Source organism: Vigna umbellata, chromosome 9 (assembly GCF_029865625.1).
Source record: "Vigna umbellata cultivar VRB3 chromosome 9, Vumbellata_1.0, whole genome shotgun sequence".
Lineage (NCBI taxonomy): Eukaryota > Viridiplantae > Streptophyta > Magnoliopsida > Fabales > Fabaceae > Vigna > Vigna umbellata.
The window spans coordinates 31,285,367-31,307,584 of NC_142173.1; the positions used below are offsets into that span (position 1 = coordinate 31,285,367).

General features: G+C 30.7%; 1 protein-coding gene and 1 non-coding gene across 2 annotated transcripts; both read left to right on the top strand.

The window, feature by feature from the left end:
* The first annotated feature begins 856 nt into the window (after positions 1–856).
* TRNAS-GCU (transfer RNA serine (anticodon GCU)) lies at positions 857–938 on the top strand. The gene has a single exon. It is a non-coding gene; the product is annotated as a tRNA-Ser (tRNA).
* A 14,304-nt stretch (positions 939–15,242) lies between these two features.
* On the top strand, positions 15,243–16,635 carry LOC148193210 (mitochondrial uncoupling protein 5-like). The gene has a single exon (XM_088099857.1). It carries the CDS (start codon positions 15,524–15,526, stop codon positions 16,472–16,474), a length of 951 nt encoding a protein of 316 aa, XP_087955983.1. The 5' UTR covers positions 15,243–15,523; the 3' UTR covers positions 16,475–16,635.
* Positions 16,636–22,218: the final 5,583 nt, after the last annotated feature.

Sequence of the window (22,218 nt, forward strand, 5' to 3'; positions counted from 1 at the left end):
ATGAGTTAAATACAACTAGAAATAAAATGATTTAGTCAAAATTAAATTAAATAATGAACCAAACTCATGTTAACTCAAGTCAACCTAGATTTAAGTCGAATAAAATCGAAACAATCCACGTTTAAAGACTAATAATTAAATATACTATATCTCATTGAATTTAATCTAGTTAATAAAATAGATAACATCTAAATTTAATATAATTTAAATTGATTAAAAAAATCTAAACCTAACTAAAGTATAAAATAAATCTAAATTATAAATCTAATGTATTTTATTGAATATTAAATCTAAAATAAATTTAAAAAAAAAACAACTGAACTTAATATAAGAATCATACAACTTTTTACGGTTTTTACTTAATCTCGACTATATATTTCCCCAATAATAATGCAGACTATACAGTAACTTTATTTATTTACACACGTTGAACTACTTTCCCTGGTGCAAATACACACTTTTTCTTTACCTTTTATTCAGCATCTACTCCTTTAATTCTTAGACACTCACACCTCATTGTCCTTGTATATATATACAAAGAGAATAATGTCTACTAAATTTAAAACATCATGCATATTGTTCAAACTCCACTCATTACAAGACCCACAAAATAATTACGCCTACATTATTTGTTTAAAAATCATACTTCATTTTCTCTATTTTTTTTCTCTATCTTCCTCTTCCTTTAATAATAACAAAGACAAAATTGATATTTTATATAAACAAATAAAATAATAATAATTTATCGGTGCCCTTAAACCATATATTCGAAGGGAGTAAAACTATTCTACAGAAAAATCAAACTTTATTTTTTTGTTTTGAGTTAATAACATAATTGAAATAGATATAGCAAATTGTCGCTTTGGCCGAGTGGTTAAGGCGTGTGCCTGCTAAGTACATGGGGTTTCCCCGCGAGAGTTCGAATCTCTCAGGCGACGAAATGTTTTTTTATAATGTTATGTTTTAGTTTTCCAGTTTTGATTTGGTTTTGAAGTTGAACGGTGAAATGTTCTAAGAAGAAAGAAATTTCCGACAGAGGGCCCACAAGTGTGCGTTGTGAACTGGGGAAGGTTGAGTCGCGTCTTCTGCCTGCCCTAGACATCACCTCTGACCAAAATTCTTCCTTATTTTTTTTCATTTCACAAATCATTAACACCATCCAATAATTGCTTTTAATAGTTAGTTCAACTCCATTTTTCATTTTCAATTTTCAATAAATGAAACCCTAATAATCAATCAATATATTTCCATTACTTTTGCACAATATTCCTATTCTCTTACACAAACCATTCGTTGCAATTCTGACTGTGTCATACACAACGATAACAAAGTAATGGATAATTGATATTTATGAAACATTTTAATATTTATTTATAAATAAAATGATCATATTATTTATATTTAAGTATTCAAACCACTAAAAAAAATTTAATTTAATTATAATTAAAATTAATTTATATTTAATTTGATTAAATTTATAAATAAAAATACTACAAATTTTAAAATATATGTGAGTATCTTTTAAGCGATATTAAATTAATAATGAATGAATGTTTTATTTCAGGTAACGGATAAGAACTATTTACGTTGGATCCAACACATTGTGATTGTAGTTTTACAATTCACTTGTCCACCATCTGAGGAGAAGTACGACGACGTTTAATTTTGAAATGTGAAAAGGCGAAAGTGGGAAAGTGAATAATGTATGGAGAATAGCATTTGGTTCCTCCCAATGGACACTGTAACCATTGGTCATTCATTGAAACGTCTTTTCTGTTTACTAATTCTGTTCGAGCAAGTTGCTATGCCATTTACGTTGGATCAAAATTATTATTTATTATTTATTATTTATCATTCATTTTCCAAAGTCCACATTGTGAATTCATTGCAACCTACTAGATATTGACTTCATTTAATTAACATCTCACATGCAACTTATTGGGAATGAAGTCAGTTATTAAACTTCAGAAGGAATAGTAGATTATAATTTATCACTCTAACATCTTTATCAGTTTTTAATTTCTTTTTTAAGAGTTTATGCTGTTAAATTACTTTAACGTCCTTTTACGATTTTTATTTTCATTAAAAAATTATTAACTTACATTTTATTCATATTTTATTTTATTATTGCAAAAATATGTTTTTAAAATAAAATAAAATGATTTTTTATCCTTGTAACTCAAAATTTTATTTTAAGTTATGTTGTCATATTTTAATAATGGAAAGATATTATAAAATATAACTTTTAATTTTGTAACTCATTCTATGACCTTTCTATAGAAACTTTGAATAATAATTAAATTCTAACAAGTAAATATGTTTTTAATATTATACAGCGAAATTCATTGTCATACACTTACTTTTGTTCTTTTAATAAGAAGGTTAATATCCGTTTTGTCTCAATTCATATCAATGTCAGTATTATATATTAAGTCTCTATTTAATTTAAATTTTATATTTAAAATTTTGACTGAGTCCTATTTTTTAAAAAGAAAAAATTTAATGATGTTATTTTCTTCTAAAATAAGATCAAATTAATAATTATTTATTAATATATATATATATATATATATATATATATATATTATTTAAGTTATAATTAAGTTGTTTTACTTAAATATTGAAATTAAGTTTTTAAATTTAAATTTAAAAATTACCTATTACAAATATTAAATTTAAAATATTAAATATGTTAATGTAAAGTAATACTTATAATTTATAATTTAAAAGTGATAGTTGTTGTTTGTGAGTTATTTAAGATTTAAAATAAAGAAAAAGAAAAATAGATAAATTCTTAATATTAGGTTTATTTAAAAAGCTCTTTTTTACGTGTTTTTTAAAATTAATTTTTTTTATGAAGTTGCAGTCTATATAACTTGCTTCTAAAAGAAGGAAAATGCCAAGAAAAATTAAGTCAATAGTTATTCTTTACGTGACAATTGTTTCTAAAAATGAAATAAGATATAAGGTGTTTAAAAATTAAATAAGCTGTTAAACTGGATATAATGAGTTTAAAAAATGAAATAAGATAATCACAAAACTAATCAGCATTTTTGAACACGTGTCCATGATGATTTGATGCAACTCTTTTCATTTTTTAATTTGATAGATAACGGAACAAGTTGAGTTTGGTCAGAGTGATGTAAATTACATTTTTAGAGAAAAAAATAATCTCTATTATTTTTCAACGAAATTATTTTCTTAATTTATTTTTTAAAAGAACTGAATTCAACTCTATTTTAATACTAAATCAAACAATCCAATGAATATGTCACCATTGTTGACTATAAATGGTCAACTACAAAATTAAATGTAGTAGCCAAGTGTTAATTCAAGAGTAAATGAGTGTTTTATTTTCCAAACAATATCTCACAAACAAAATTACGTGATTAGCCTTCGGAGTAGCGGTGACTTATGGATTACAATTGAAAATTAAACTTTTAATTTTTTTTATTCCAAAATTTTTGGACCAAGGCATTAAGCTTTTATACTTAAATATTTGGACTAATACATATACAATTTTGATGAAACATCAGGTAATAAAAGTGCATTTTATTTTTTTAACTGTTTTTGAGTATGACTCAATTTGATACTAAAGAAGGTTTGGACAAATTTTTTTATGAAAAAGTGAAAATGAACATAAAAATGTAATATTTTTAAAAACTTATAAGTTAAAAACTGAAAACAAAAAAAAAATACTACAAGGCTCCAACAAATTAATTTAAAAGTTTATTTTATTTTATCTCTAGAAATCGTTAATAAAATTCTTAAAATGGTCCTAAGATAATAATATTTAATAAAATTAGCAGTTAAAGAAAAACTGTGTTGAAAAAAAAATTGTAATCACATTTCATATGTTTTTTTTAAAAAAAAAACCTTTCTAATAAATATTTATTAACTCTCCATACATTATTGATTTTTCATGCTTTTATTTAATAAATAAAATATGTATTAAACGTAAACAGCCGTTTTGAAAAAAAAAATGTAATTAATATATTTCATACGTTTTTTTATTAAATATCTCCAGTCAATTAATTGTGATAAATATTTGTCAACTTTCCATATATATTATTTTGTTATGCTTTTATTTAATAAATAAAGTTCTCCAAAAACAAAAAAAGCTCAAGTAATTCTCAGGTGAAATTAAGTTAGGTCGAATAAGGGTGATTCAAATGAGTTTGAACTATGTAAACAAAATTATTGTTTAAATTTGATTTGTTTCTTGTTGTAAGTTTTTTAAGTTAAATTCTATATTTTGAAAGATTTAGTGAAGTATGTATGAATAATTATTATTGTTTCATTTGGATTAAGATAAGATACATTCGGTGCAACTCTCTTTTATCTCGATGAATAATTATTATTGTTTCTGTTGGATTAAGACGAGATACATTCGGTGCAATCCTCTCCTATTTCGGATGAACATTCACTTTCTTTTTGTTCGGGGTGACTGATCAACTTGAGGGAGTGCCTGCAGAAGACACTCTGATGCTCAAGTCAAAAATTTTCTTTGAAGTTCTATAGTAACATAGGCCCCCAAGCCCTAGCAAAATCTTGGATATTGCGTTGAGTTTTATCTGTTCTACTGATCAGGTGATAAATTTACTCTAGCAAAAACTATCAAAGATGACTCTGATTCATGTGACAACATGTGTCCCTCCAAGATTTATGAGAAGACGGAAAAAGATAGAAGCTGAAACGTCACCACCGTAAAAGGTCAAGTCTAACCCTATAGTAACAATAATAATAATTATTATTATTATAATTATTATTAAAAGTTTCTAGAGAAGAAAAAATATTAAAATTGAAATTATTTTTTTACAAATTTAATTTAATTTATACGTAGAATACAGAATAATGGTACAAGAAATTATAGCTTATATCATTGATATGATCTTATTGCGTAGGAGAGTAGTTATTAGGTTGAATTGTTGCTGTTCAAATTTTGGAGATTTTGCTTATTGCGTTTGAAAACTCTTGTTGCAAGACAATTTTTTTTTCGTTCTTCAGATTTTGACATTTTTTTTTCCTTACATGAAATTCAGTTTATCATTGAAAAATAAATTACATAAAATTTGTAAAGAAAATCAAATATTTTTTCTGAACTTTTATTCTTTTAATTTCTTTTCATTATTATAAACTAAAATTCTATTAAAATAGTATGTCTCTAAAAGCTTATTTATATAAAATCTTTAAATGGGTATAGGCTGTTCTTAAATAGGCTAATTAAATAATAATAAAAAGCAAAAAATTAAGTAAAACAGACCATAACTATGAAAATTAAAACTACCGCGGCTCATGGCATACAAGAAAAATAAATATAATAGTTGAAACTTTACGGGTCTCCCTTTTCCTTTATCAATTCTCAAATTTCTCTTCTTTCTTCGAGCATATACATCGTCTATTTTATTTTCTTTGAAAGTAGTATCAACGTTTATTTTTATTTTTTTTTTTCATAAAAAATGTTCTTACAATCAATTTTTTTAGCGTTCATTTAATTGTTACATTACAATTCAATATTTATCACGACAGTTTTATATATATATATATATATATATATATTATATATATATATATATATATATATATAATTGTTGAAGAAAGAAATTATATAATAAAATAAAACTCTATTTTATTATCTTTTCACAATTTGCCATTGGTGTAATTCATTATCATCATACGTGATAAACTAATATTTTAAAAAAAAATAATTCAAACACTTACATATTTAACATTCATTCAAACATTTTAGTCTTTTTCCCATTCAATATAATAAATATCATTTAAAAGTTCATTTATTAACTTAATCATACCATAATAACATAATTAAATATTTAATATTTCTTAGTTCAATTAGATATTTCTCATATAAACTATTGACATGGCATCATTGATACATTTAAACTTTATTTTTGAAAGATTTTGTTTTTTGAATTGGAGATAGAGACTTGCATATATTATACTATCTCCATTGAGTTGTCATTTATAACAAAACTATATCATAGTGATAAAGTCTTCCTCCTGTAACAATGTAAATTCCTTATGGTTTATCAAATATAGTTTTTTTTTTTTAACTTTGCATACTAGGTCATAAAAACATCTATGGTCTCTTATTATCTAATATCTTTCTTTCCATGGATATGATATTAGTAGATTAGATCATTTCTTTTCAGAATTCCAATTCAATACATAACTTATAATCTCTTAATATAATATTTACTATTTGAAAACAAGTATATTCACGTATTAAATATCACATATTAAATTGAATCATAACAAACTGTACATATATATTTCATCTCAATCAAACACTCATCACGTATCACATATACTTACCAAAATAAAGTATTAGCAAATCACAATTAATTTTTCATTTCATTAATATAATATTTAAATACAAATGTATTATTCAAAAAAACTATGAAAGATAAACCAATGTTTACATTTAAAAATTTAGTTTTTAAATGTTTATAATTATCTCGCCAACTCGTGGCTCGCTTAATAAATTAAAAATATGGTTAAAAATATGTTGAGATTCACTCAGCTAGAATTATGCTTGCTTAGTCATACACATCAATATACTTAGTGAATTTTGACTTGTGCAACTAATGAATCATAGAAGATTTTATAAATACAACTTTGCTAACAAGAACTCACTCATCCAATAACCAAATCTCTCGAATTTTCACTCATGAATTTCACCTAGCAAGAAATTGGCACACACAAAAACACTATAAATTCTATTTAAAGACTTGCCTAATGAGCAATGTTCTCTGAGCTTTCTGGATTTTAAATACTCTCCAAATGTGTGCTCCTGAATGTCGAGAAACGAGGGAAAATTCATCTATAAAAGATTATTTGATGCTCAAGTAAGTAAGATAACAATATTTATGTGTATAAGAGATTAATTATATGTTCGAGTGTGTCTTTCTGATGAATATGCATGAGTATTTATAGGATCTCGAGACCCTATGCCATGTCATTTATGTAGTTTGAATAAGGAATATGTTTATTAGAGACAAGCTATTAAAGATGCATTTAATAAATTTTTAAAAGATAACAAAATTGTCGAAACTATAACAATGGACCCTTAATGGGTCACACTGCCTGATTTATTTGGATCAGGTATGTACATAAACAAATATATGTCGATCTATCAAATTGGTCGTAACCAGGTATTTCCATTTTTTTTATACCAAAAATAATATATTTTAAAATAATTTTCCATTAAACCAATTTGACTTAATTAATATATCATACTCAATTCTCTACTCACAGGTCACAAAAATATTTTAATTAAATATCTCATTTTAACGTTCAATCATCATCAAATACTAAAACACATATTTTCTATATTAATTACCAACTTTGGTGATCACAAATTTTCAACTTTGGTGATCACATGGCCCCCACATTCATATATTCTTACCTAGAATACTAATAGAAAACTAGATCTCTTTATTTGGATAATTCTTCTTGGCTTAAACTAAGCCGTAAGAATTCACATTTACATGTAATACTTATACACAAAATAACTTATACAAACGATTCAGAGATACCTTAACATTCCTAAACACACAAATGTTCATCTTGATTCATATGAGTCACATACGTACATCACTCTTCCCATGATAGAAAACTTTTGTGGGACCCCGGAAAAATTAATTCTGATAAACACGTTGTTAAATCAAAATTTATGAATGGAAAACCCCTCTGCAGTGCATTAAAAACGCACATGCATTCTCTCTGTCGCACTGCCAAGTGTCACCGAGAAAGAATGGGAGTCAGAAATGGGGATACAGGTGTCACCGGGAGAGACACACGTTCGTGCGGATGTGGGAAGAAACAAAAAGAGAATTTTCTGGAAAAACCCTTCCTCTCTCCTGCACTCATCTTCTTCCTCCAAACTCAGACCCCATTCTCTCCTCCTTCTCTCTAGAACCCTTTCATCTTCTCTCTACTGTAACTCACCACCATCCCCTCCGATCCCATTTCAGAAACCGTAGGACCATTCACGGCGTCGTGAGCTTTCACTGGAACCGAACGCTTTAGAGTTCTGTGACCGGTAAGTTCTCAAACTCTAAACACCCTCTTCTGAGTTGCATGCGAACCCTGGTACAGCTGCATGTTAGAGTATAAGTTAAGTTATTCTACATTTCTTGTGGTTAGATTTAGTGAAGCACTTGAGAAGCACGTTGAGGGTAGGAAACTGTAATTGGACAAGTTAAGAAGCATTCGCTTAGGGCGTTCACTGCTGAACCAGGTAAGGGAAGCTTAGTAATTTAATTGATATTGTATGTTGCATGTAAAAGCATGAAGTGGACTGGATGTATGAATTGGATGCTGTTTAATTATGCATGAACGAACACTGTGTTTGATTTAATATGGGTGATATTGTTTGAACTGTATGATGATGATGAAACGTATGAATTGGAAAATGGATAAGTTACGTAGAGTATGAGATGATAATATGAATTATAAATAATATGTGATTTATGATGGAGATAAAATTATAAGATATGAATCGTATGAAAAATGTGGAGTTAATGTAGATGAAAAATCTGAAATGATATTCCTTACCTTGATAATGCACGCTCGTCATCGAACGGTCTTATACCGTTCGGTTTCCCCTGAAAATGACTTAGAATAGGAATTCCTTCATTCGGAAAGAGTTCTGTTTGAGAACGAGCGTCCTCTTGTGAAAGGCTAGGTTTGAGCGTTCGGCACAGCCTAGTGGTAACCAACGATCGTAATTAATTGAAGTTGTAATAGTAACGCTTGGTTTTATATCCAACATTCGTTATAAGTAGCGCTTAGTCTTATACTAAGCGTTCGTCCAAATGAGCTATCGGCCTTATACCGAGCGTTCGTTCAAAATTAGTGCTCGGTCATCTACCTAGCGTTCGTCCTAAGTAGTGTTCGGTTTTATACTGAACGCTCGTCCTTATCCTTGATTCCTACACGGACGTAAATAGCGTTCGTCTAAATTATTAGTTGACGTTCGGTCATTCACTGGCAGTCGGTTTCTTTTGAATGATTATTATCAGTAAAGTTATATACTTCTCTTTCGTATCCTTATACATTTGGATTTGGTCTAGAGCCTGTATACTTAGTATTTTTATGAATATTGATTTCATAACTGTAGAGTCAGTTCACCTCAACTGATTGAATAGCCTCCACGTTCGTTAAGTACCTAGTGTCGTTTTCTTCAAATCTTGGAACGAGTTGTCGTAAATCCATTCCTTAGCTTTCGTTCTCGTTCTTCAGAGGATTGAACATTCGTTATTTTACACCCTTAAAACTAAAGATGAAAATGAAATAAAAATGTAAAATTTTGAAGTGTGAACCATGTTTGGAGAAATTTTATGATGATGGATTTTGAACGAGCGTTCCAAGGCTGAACGTCTCTATGATTTGAATATGAGAAGTTGTGTAGTATGACCATGGTAAAGCTGCTGATGGCTGTTCATCCTGATATTCCGTGAGTGCTCGTCCTCATGTAGAGGGGAGTAGGTCATGTGTGGGAATGGCAGGAGGTCCTAATCCTAATGAGTACTTTGGACTGATAGGGCTAACCTCGGGTGGCAGCTGTTGAGTGTTTCCAGTTATCACATCACCCGAGTGCACGAACGCCTGTAGATACATGGATTCATACAGTCCGGACGGTCGGTCTTGTGAGAGCTGGAATGATTATTTCTATGCTGATAAATTGTTGTATGTCTTGTATGTTTATTTGTACATGTTAAATTGTATGATGGTTGTATGAATTAAATTACCAATTAAATTACCTAAGCTTACCCTTGCGTTTCCTTGTGTTGTCTACTGTTTATGTACGTCCGTCTTGTCCATGCAATGATCATCCGTGTGGATATGAGCAGATGGAGATACTTTTTTGGAAGAAGTGATTGAAGAAGAGAACCTGGTGGACGTCGAAGTGAAGGCCGACACTTAGATCGTACAGTAGACTTAGTTTACTTAAATTTTGGACGTTCGGTTATTAGCTTTTGTAAACCGTTCGTCATCGGGCCTTGGTTGTTATTGTATTACTAATCTTTGAACCCTGTATTTAATTAACGTTCGGCTTTGATAGCTGTTTTAGTTAAGACTGCACTGTTTAATCATGTAAATGTGATTAGTTCTAATTTATGGTAATTACTATATTTTGTGATGTTACAACTTTCAAAATTGATTCATGAAAATAAACAAAAATAAACTTATTTAAATAAAATTTTTGATATGATAAAATTATTTTACTTCACGCTTGAATTTATATAATATACAGATAATTTTTTTTTTTCAAAATCTTATAAAGAAGTAAAAAGCAAAAACAAAAAAAATGTAAATACATGGTAATCTTTTTTAAATGAAATTTGAATAGCCTATCTTATAATAAAATATTCAATCTCCATCATAAAAATATTATCTCTATTTTTAATTATTTTCTAAATCCTTACAAATTTCAAATTAAACCGATATCTATATCAATATTTTGCTGTCAACGTCATCGAATAATGGAGACAATCATTTTGAGTATATTGTATGAATATAAAAGTGGAAATAAAGGTTATTGGAGGAATTTACTTGTACTATTATTTTAATAAAAAAGAAAATTTTCAAGGAAATAGGCATTTTATGCTTTTTAATTAAAAAATAAGTTTTTTTACCTTTTTAAGCAGTAAATCTCAAGTAAGTTTTATTTTTGAAGTTACCAATTTTAAAAATATATATTTTAAGTTTAATTAAACTGACACATACCAATTAACTTGTAAAAAGATGGATTTGACTGTTCTTTATTTAAATTTAGTATTATTATTTTTAATTTGAACTTTCAAATTTTTTCAATTTTTGAATGTCCTCTTATAATGCCGAGTTTTCTCGCTCCATATTTTATAAATCTATATTTGAATCTTTTAAATTGACACTATATAAGTTCATTAAAATCTATAATATAAGATGATAATTGTATGGTAGGATATCTGAGTCGACCGACTGGCAACCCAGACGACTACTAAGGATAAACAAGTCACGCAATAACGAGTCGTCATATGACCATTCCCGAACGATCGTCCACCCGCTAGACAGAGCGATTGTCATATCATATGCTCATCATTGTCGCTTCTAACATCAATCATCCAGTGATCGTCTGTTGATTAAACCAAACCGTCAACATTAGCTCACAGGGTCACGTCAATCCAGTCAAAGATAAGAGTCAACAGACGTTTGGTCAGTTTTAGTCAGAATGGATCAATTAATCCAACTAAACTAAAGAATAAGCCTTTAGAAATATCTGGTCATGATGTCGCAAATCACGGAACCAACTAACCCAATATCAAGCACGACCAAGCGGTTGTGTTTTCCAAGCAGTTAAGTTCTCCAACCAACCGGATTTTTAGGTAAACGGTTTATCTTACTGTTAGGTTAAATATGAAAAACCAGAAGGAAAACATGTACGTTTTTCTGAATATAGAGAGAGAAAGGAGAAAATATTATTTCTTCTATTATTGAGCGTTGGAGTGTCTTCGCAGGTACCCGCTCCATTCTTCCTGAAGAGTTTTGTGCAGGAATAAGACGTAAAGATAACTACATTGCTGGAAGGAGAGGACGTGACTGATCAGATTCGTATCTCGGCCTCAACTATTATATCGAAACAATAATAATAAAAGTCTTAAAAAAAAAAAAGGTAATAAGTAGTAACATTTCTATAACTTTTTCAAAATTTGCAATCTCTTAATATTAAAATAATATCTTAAAATCTCAATATACAAAAGAACATGAAATTTAAATTATATATGAGATAATATTTCTTTTTATGTTATAGGTTTAATTATGTTTTTCCTTATTATTTTGATATTATGTTTAATTTAAGTTCTATTAATAAAAAGATTGAATTAAGTCTTTTAATTTTATAATTTAATTGATGTAATTTCAATAAAGTATCTCAACTTTTAAAAATATTTTAATATTATTTTGTTTATAAGTAGAAATCGACGTTATTGATTTTATAAATTGTTAGTTACATTCCGTTTATTATGAATTATATTGCATGTAAATTAAAATCATCATTTTTTTTTAATTATTTTATCGTATTTTCAATGAAATGTGATCACATATTATATTTAAAAAAAAATATTTTTATTAATAATAAGGTCAAATAACTTTAATTAAGTCTATTGCTTAATTTAGCTTATACAAATAAAAGTTACAATAATCCACTCGAATAAAATAAATAATAAATAAATGAACCAGATCAATGAAGTTTTTCCGTAATAACACATTTTGCAAAAAGGTTTCCCAACAAAGTGGTTTCCTACAATTTATCTAACATCCTTCACTAGGGTCCTTTACGAATTCAGAAATTTAAAAGAAGAGAATCATAATTTTCCCTTTTAGAAAAGAGTAAATACAATAAAAGTAAATAAATATAAAGATTAATGTAAAACAAAATTTTTTAAATGAATTTAAATTTTTGATATAAAGTTACTTTTTAACCCTTTATAAAATAGTGTTGACTTGCCTGTTTAATATTTGTGTGTTATTTTTCATAACTTTTTCTATTTTAATGCTGTTTTGTTTTCTATTCTTTGTACTTTTAATATTATTTTTCAATTTTTATTATGAACATTAATATTTATTCAAATTATTTTCAATTTAATATTTTATAATAAATAATTCTGCATAAAAATAAAATTCAAAATATAGCAATGATTTATACTAATTGTTTTATTTATTAATAACTATTTTATCAATCAAGGGATCTAATTAATAACTTTTGTAAATATGTTTAAAAGTAAGTAAATTTATTATCATATATTTAAATTTATTAATAATTTTCAATTACAAACGGTATATTGACTACATTGTTAATTTAATATTAAATACACATTTCTAACCATTTTTTTTGTCTCTTTTTATTTCTCTCCTTGCACTATTTTATTTCTTTGTAACACTCCAATTTAATAGGATTTATCTCATCAATTTAAAGCATTACATAATTGATAAAAAATAACATAAATTAACATATAAGTATATAAAATGTATTTAACATTTTTTATGAGGAAAACAAAAATAAACTTTTAAAAGACAAAAATTATATATCTAAATAACCATTATTTTCTCTAGAAACCATGAGAAGTCATATTATTTCATCATCATTCCACTTACACTATCTAACATATAACACATAATTATTGTCTACATAACATAACAGACAACATGGTAAGCTAAAGTAATTCACTCATATTATTTTAAAATTTTAAGCTTTTTGCAAATCATATATATTATTGTCAATCTACATATCGCATTTCAATAATTAAAGTCCAAAGAAAAATATGAAGGCCCTTATGACTCCTTCATACATCATTGTACATCATACATGACCTTTAGAGGTCTCAATGTATTGATTAAAATTTGAGATTTACACATGTTATATTTACCCCTACCTTTTAAGGGTTTCACCATCCCATAGTTATATCTCATACTTAAAGAGTATAACATAGTAAATTAACCATGTGAAGATTTAACCATTAATGTCAAATTTACCGATGAAGACCTCTAACTCTCACCCTAAGTATCTTCCTTTACACAAGTTCAATACTTAGTAGAGTTAAGATAGTCTCAGTACAAACTTTGACATTAATACACTCCACATATAATTCAAATAATAGAATTCTCACCTTATGAATCACTACCCCCTCATTTCACATCACTCAACCAAAGTTAAAATACAACTACTTCAAAGTACATACAACATTCACACATAGTTCATGTATCAACATCTCATATAATCCAAAATCATCACACAATGTTATACATATGTATTTTAACTTAATTCAAACTCATCAATTCAAATGATAATATCATTATTTATTTTTTATTGCATTATTCAATGATAATATTCTACTAAATATATTAAAACAGTGGAATATATTTCTCTAATCGCATACATCTAATTGACAATCCTAAGGATAAAATAGAAGAATAATAAGTTTAGAACTTGTTGTCAAATTTTGGCACTTACTTAGTGAATAGTTGGTTGGCTGCCCCGCACCCTTGCACCCCCGCACCTCCGCACCCCTCCCTTATGTTTTTCCTTTTCTATTCGATTGCATAACCCCATAGTCCTGACCCAGAGATCAAATTGACAACTTAAAACTCTAATTTACTCTTTCAACAAAGTTCTTTTCAAAATCAAGCATGTAAAAATTATGATTAGCTTTTTATCTTAGTTAAACTATAATTTTTCTTAGTTGATCCTTGAAGCTCATTTATCATAAGATGACCTAATTAGAAAAAAAAATTCTAATATTAAAAAATTAAACATATTACTATGATTAAATAGCAACAAATTTCCATTTTGAACACTTTTTAATTATATTACGCCACATGTAAATCCAAAGAGCAAATAGCAAATTTACTTTGTTTTTCACTTTGATTGGATAAACATGTAAATTTTTTCAAAGAGAAATAATCTTATAGTCTTTAATTTTAAAAAATGAAAATTAAGATTTAAAATTTAAAGAGAATTAAAAAAGTTAAAAAAAACATAGAAATGATGATTTTTATAATATAAATTTTAATTTATAAAAAATCTATTTATAATTTCAATCTTTTATTTTAAAAATACTCTCGTGTCATATTTTAAAAACCACCATAATTTCTATTTATTTTTATAAGATCTTGTCCCCAATGAATCGTCTTTTTTTTTTAGGGTAGTGTACTTTTTTGATAATATTATATTTGCGTGTCCTATTTTCTCGAAGACCTGGATTTTATTCTGAAAACAACGGATGTAAAATAATAAAAGGAAATTAGACTGGATAAAAAAAGGAGATATTTTTAAAAAATATCCATACAAATATACTGCATACCATTATTATAAGAAAAAGTCGTGTCATTCCTCAATCATACAAAACAAAAATGAAAGACATGAAAGGGCAAATGAATTATGGAAACAAAAATGTGGATAAAAAATACAATTTATATATTTAGTTGATTAGTATTTAATAATATAGGGTGGACCCTACCAATTATGAACGCTAAGTCTGGTGATGACTCGAGGAAAGAAGGAAGGGAAGGCGCTTTTCTATAACCGCGTTCTCAATTAATTAAGAAGCGTTGGCAGAAGGGACCCTATGTTGCTGCGCCCTATAATCGCGTTTACAAACTAGATTACGTCCTTCCGAGAAATAGTCGCTACCTTCTAATTTCCAAACACACATGACACGCTAACACTATAAATTCCCTCCCCTTCCCTTCTTTCCTCCACACCAAAACAAACACAAAACGTCCCAGCATATGTCTCAGAGGCCCACGGTTCCACACTCTTCTTCCATAGCCTGTGGCCTCCATTCTCATCTCCTGGTCTCCAGTGAGATGAACCCTAATTCCAATTGGTCCCAATAGCTTTGAATTTCTCTACTTTTTCATCTCATTCTTTCAAACTTCAAACCAATTCATTACCACTGACTCTAGTTAACCCTTATTCATTCCCATTCCCTTTCTCATTTTCCCAGACAACAAAAACATCATGGGTGTCAAAGGTTTCGTCGAAGGAGGCATCGCTTCCATCATCGCCGGATGTTCCACACATCCACTTGATCTGATCAAGGTCCGCATGCAGCTCCAGGGAGAAAACAACGCTCCCAAACCGGTTCACAATCTCCGACCCGCACTCGCCTTCCAAACCGGTTCAAACGTCCACGTGGCGACCATTCCGAAGGCTCGTGTGGGCCCCATAGCTGTCGGCGTCCGCCTCGTTCAGCAAGAAGGCCTTGCCGCCCTCTTCTCCGGCGTCTCCGCCACCGTCCTCCGCCAGACGCTCTACTCCACCACCCGCATGGGGCTCTACGACGTCCTCAAGACCAAGTGGACCGACCCCGCCTCCGGCACCATGCCTCTTGGCCGCAAGATCGAGGCCGGCCTCATCGCCGGCGCCATCGGAGCCGCCGTCGGAAACCCGGCAGACGTTGCCATGGTTCGAATGCAGGCCGACGGGCGCCTCCCGCTGGCGGAGCGCCGCAATTACAAGTCCGTCGTGGACGCCATCCTGCGTATGGCGAGGCAAGAGGGAGTTACCAGCCTGTGGAGAGGTTCATCGCTTACGGTGAACCGCGCCATGCTCGTGACCGCGTCGCAGCTCGCGTCTTACGACCAGTTCAAAGAGACGATTCTCCAGAAGGGCGTGATGCGCGATGGGCTTGGGACCCACGTCACGGCGAGCTTCGCCGCAGGGTTCGTGGCGGCGGTGGCGTCAAACCCCGTGGACGTGATCAAGACGAGGGTGATGAACATGAAGGTGGAGCCCGGGTCTCCGCCACCTTACGCCGGCGCGTTGGACTGTGCTCTGAAGACGGTGCGTGCGGAGGGACCCATGGCTCTCTACAAGGGTTTCGTGCCTACGATCTCGAGGCAGGGACCCTTCACCGTTGTGCTGTTCGTGACGCTGGAACAGGTTCGCAAGTTGCTTAAGGATTTTTGAACGGTAGATCGATGAAGATGACGACGAAAATGCTTCTTTCCTTATCAATAAGATCTGTTTTGTTTTTCTGTTGTGTTGTGATACTGATGATGTAACACTAGAATGGTAATTTTGTTTATCTTTATCTATGAATCAATGAGAAGTACCTTTAAGTTTTCCAATTGGGTTTTGACACCATAAATCAAAGTTTGGGTGGAAGTGAAAAATCTGATCTTGTTTTTTATTTTTCATTTATGTTTGGAAATTTGATTCCTCTGTATTAGATTATGAGTGACGATTTCTGTTTGTGACTAAGCACATTTATGTATGTTGGGGTTTGGGACCATGAGAGGCGTAAAGTTCATCTCTCTCTTTCTCTTTGTATATCCGTGTGTGAACAAAGTGCTAAGGAATAGGATTGTTCTTTACTTCTTTTAAGCTCGTGTTTGTTTTAGTGTTTCTTACTTCATGCTATCCCATCGATCTTCCATTCTTTCAACTTTATTCCCTCCAATTGGTTGGGTGCCAAATGCTACAAACAACTGTTAATTATTTATTTGGAAAATTATTGACGGACACCATGTTCTGAAATATCTTATGAGAGATAAAAGAGAGATCTTTCGACAGAAGTGCAAATAAAAAATTTCATGAGAAAATAAGCGAGATTGAGAAAATCACGGGGTCCTGCTGCACTGCAAGATATTCGGATATTATTACTCTATTTATATACGAGAAGGATTAAATAAGTTTTTAAACCTTTTCTAAAACATTTTAGTCTTCACTGTCTTTTAAAACATTATATCTTAAGTTTTTAACATTGTGTTATATTTTTTTTCTATTGCTCATTGTATAGTATAAAATATTAACCGAGTGGTTACAAACAACCAACCGGATATTCAGGTAATCTATTTATATCTTATTCTGTTTATATTTTATTGGGCTTATATCAGCTCAGAATCCATGAGGTAAATTATAAATACAAAGCCAGGGCCAAAAGCCAGGTACATCCCCTTCGTCAAGAAGGAGACCGATCGGTTTGCGCCAACACCGATCGGCCAACAGGAGGAGTTTGGAAGCGAGCGAGCGGCCCAGACGCGTCAGCAGGTTAGTCTCTCGGTCCCTAAAAGTATCTACCGAAACACTCATTTTACTTGAATCTCTTAAATTGTTAATTATTAAGACGTGTGACTGATAAAATGTTGTGATTTAAATAAATGACTACTGAGTTTATAAGTGCTCTTTGACTATTTTTACTTAGTTCCTAATATATTTTTAGTTTACTAAGACTAAAAATTTTAATATTTTTTTATTTGAGCTTATGTTCAATTTTTTTTTTAATTTTTTGTACTTAATTTTTAAATATTTTTAGTTTATTGAATACTAAATTCTTTTATTTTTTATTTGAATTTGTCAGACCTTGGAAATTTAACCCAAACCCCACCTGTTTAATCTCATTTAATGCACCCAAAACCCTGTTCAGATTCATTTAAAACACACCCAAAACTCTGTACCCTGACGCTAGGTGTCAAGAATGGAAGATTCGAAAATCAGTAAGTGGAGGACAGGTGCCCATAGGAGAGTGCACGTCCGTTGGACGTGGGGTAGACAAAAATGATTTTCTGAACAACCCTGTTCACTCTCCTCTGCATGCACTTCTCCTCCCAACTCTGACTTTCCATTTCCTCCTCCTTCTCTCTAGAAATTCCCCTTTCTCTCTCTACTGTAGCTCACTCTTCTCTGCTCCGATCACCGTTCAGGCACCGGAGAAGGATTCCCGGCGTCGTGAGCTTCATTCTGGACCGAACAGTTCCAGATTCTGAAACTGGTAAGTTTCTCTTCTTCGTCGAGCGTTCTTTTGTTACATGCAAAGCCAAATTCTGGTTGCATGAAGGGGTATAGTCTAAGTTATTCTTGATTTTTATATGGTTAGATTTAGTTGGAAGAGTTAAGTGATCTTGAGGGTAGAAAGCTGTAGACGGGCGAACCCAAAATCTTACGTTTAGAACGTTTCACTCACTGATCCAGGTAAGGGAAGCTTATTTGATTTAATTCGTATGATGTGTTTTGTATGAACGTTCGTTATTTGACTGCATGAGAATAATGCATGATGTTTGATGTGATGAAATTGCATGAACGTTCGTTGATTTACTGAGTGGAAATGAAATATGGCTGAGTTATGTATGATGTATGAAATATATGAAATTGTGATGATATGGATTGTATGAGGAATATGAAATGTATCATAATATGAACGGATGGAATTATGAAGTTGTATGATGAGAAAAGAACTGGAATGTAAATGGATTTGAAAATAAACTATTCCCATGATAATATACGTTCGTTACTGAATGGTCATTGACCGTTCGATTTTCCCTTGTAACCTAGTTGAAATGTCGATTCTTTCATCTGGATAAAACTCTAGTTGAGAAACAAAAAAAACACAAAAAAAAAAAAAAAAAACAACAAAAAAACCGAGCGTCCTCGTGTTAAAATACTATGTTTGAGCGTTCGGCTCAGCATAGTTGTACCCTGATATCCGAAATACAGTGATACATATATATACCCTCATACTTAAAGACTAGTAGTGCTCGGTCTTATACCTAGCGCTCGTAATAAGTGGCGCTCGGTCTTACACCTAGCGTCCGTACTAATTAGTGTTCGGTCTTATACCGAACGCTCATACTTGTCTTTAATTATCAAGCTTGTTGAAATAGCGTTCGTCCAACTTCAGTAATATTTTCCTTTACCATGTTCGGTCATTTACTGACATTGGATTTCCGTATGTGAACTATTCTAAATATAATTTCTTAACATCTTGATTAGTCTTCTTTTATTGGACCCGGCCTAAGACTTCCATATTTGACTTATTCCTTAAGTATTGGTTTGAACTCAAGAGAGTTAGTTCATTCAATTGACTCACGTGGTAAATACCGTTCGTCACATATTTCACTAGTTTACTCAGTTCATTTCTTAAATCCAAAAGAAACTCTCTTAGTCTTATTCTGTTATGAATGGGAGAATTGTCATTCTTATCGTTCGTCCTCGTTCTAAAGGGGTCTGAACGTTCGGTATTTTATACTCTTAGAGCAAATGATGAATTTAAACGTATTGGAAATGAAAGATGAAAACGAGATTGAGTATGAATAAAATTATGTGAAGTTGAACGAGCGTTCCGGGGAGGAACGACTCATGTATTGAATATTTGAAATTGGTAAAGTATGACTGTGGGCATGCTAATGCTGGCAGTTCATCCTGATGTTCCGTGAGTACTCGTCCTCACGTAGAGGAGGGTAGGTCATGTGTGGGAACGGCAGGAGGCCCTAGTCCTTAGGGGTACTTTGGATAGGGCTAACCTCGGGTGGCAGCTGTTGAGTGTATCCCAATTACTACATCACCCGGGTGCAAGAACGCCTGTAGCTACACAGATTCATACAGTCCGGACGGTCCGTCTAGTGATAGCTTTCGTATAGTTATATGTGTTGAACTATTCTTGTGTTGTTGAAATGTTTAATTTTTATGTTGATGTGTGAATTAAATTATATAAGCTTACCTTGTGTTTTCCTTGTGTTGTCTCGTCCTTGTACGTCCGTCTTGTCATTGCAATGATCATCCGTGTGGATGTGAGCAGAAGGTGAAGCATTGTTGGAAGACGTGATTGAAGAGGAGAATCTGGTGGACGTTGAAGTTAAGGCCAAACCTTAGGTCGTCGGTAGTATTAGATGTTGTTTGTTTTGTAAATGATCGTTCGGTAATTGGTTTTGTAAAACCATTCGATCCTGACTCTTTCTTATGCTGTTAAATTGTATTTAACTCTGTACTTAACGCCTTCGGTTTTTGAACGTTAATATTAGTGTAAGACTGCACTGTTTGACTATGAAATGTAATTAATTCTATTATATGGTGATTACTGTATTTTTGGGATGTTACAGAATTTATGTTGAATTTTATTAATTGGTGAGGTTATTGTCTTTGTAAATAGAACTTGATTATATTATTATTAAAATATTAAATTTATAAATAAATAAAAAATCACTTTATCAAATTTTATTTTATAAAAACTACTATTCATTTTCTTTATTTTATACTCTTCATGTTTCTAATCTTTATGTTCTTCTTAGAGTAAAACACGTACAACCAGGATATCACGTCAAATTTAGAGTGTTTTTTAGCTTGTTGAGATTAGGACTTGATTTAATTAAGTGAGATTAGTTATTTTATTATTTTTATTTTTATGTTGAATGAAATTATGGTATAGATGAAATGCTTATACTAGTAATGATTGATTTTTGTTGAGGTTGAATATTGGTTCGAAAATACTTGAAAATATGTATAGTTTGGTTAAATTGGATCATTGATATTATATTTTAGAACTCATGTATTCGTTGCCACTTTTAAAAGAGATAAAAATAACACTTGGAGCATCAAACTGATTTATATGTTAATTTTTTTTAATTATGTAGATTCGTTACCAAAGCCATCACCTATTGAGCGAAAATTCAAAGTTTAAAATTTAGAGAGCTCTCAAATCATTTTACTTGTTGGGTAATCCAATACTTGTTGGGCAAATCTTATGAAAAAGACTTCCAAGGGTTTGAGTGGTTGGACAATCAAAACCCTCGCTTAACGAAAATATTTTATTAAAATTACAGAGAGCTTAAGGTGGTTGGATTGTCGCATGAGTCTAGTATCGTTGGAAACATTTATTTAGTTTTTCTTCAAGTGTTTCGTTGGATGAGCAATTCTCTCACCGAGGGAAAATAATTTGGTAAAAATTCAAAGTCGAAACTAACGACTTCCAATTACTTTATTTGGGTTTACACGTGTGAGAGGTTGAATAAAGACAAAACAATAGTCATAATCTATTGTAGACACACATATAAGCCTAAGCAAAGTCACGAGAGTAGTTATTGTAAATACCTATAAAAGAATATTTTAGAAGTGGTGGTGGTGTAAAAATAGTGAGACTCAATTCAATTATTTTAATATTAAATAATTTTAATATAAATAGTTTTATTATGAACGAGTTTCATTATTTTTAAAACACTATCTCTCTAGAAATCACTTTTATAGAGTTCTCTAACTTCTCTCTAGGAGTTCTTTACTCATCTGATTGAATAATTGAGATTGTAGGAGTCATCCAGGTAGCGAGTTCTACAATTCAGACTGATCAGTTTCTCCGTCTGAGTAAATTAAGTTTCAACACCTTTTCTTTGGTCCTTTCTTTATTTGTTGCATGTGGGTCCTGCTCGGCTTGCATGTGTCATTTGAGTTTTCAGTTTAAGTCTTTATTGATCAGAGTTTCTAATGGTGTATTCTGATAATCTTTTTGTTGTTTGTAGGAGCAGGTAGATCTTCCTATGTGTTGGAGCTCTTTTAGACATTTTAGAGCGATTTAGTCTTCTATCAGATAAGGGAAGCTAGTGTTTATGCTTAAATTGTTGAAATTTATGTATCATTAATGAATTATTATGATAATATGATGATTTAGTTAAAATTGAGATGAGTGACTTATTGATAATTGAGTTTGATTGGGTAAATTCAGTATTGTGATGCTCAATGCCTTGTATGAATATGTGTTGGATTGTGAGAGCCTTGTGAATGATGTTTTGGTGTAATGATGGTGTTGTATTTTGTTGAATTGTTGAATGAAATGGTATTTGTAGAATTTAGGATCATTTTGGTCAAAAGGGGTGGTGTTGGTAGTTGACTTTTGGAAGAAATGGTAAAATGGAAAAAAATAAGAATTTGGGATCTTTAGTAATGTC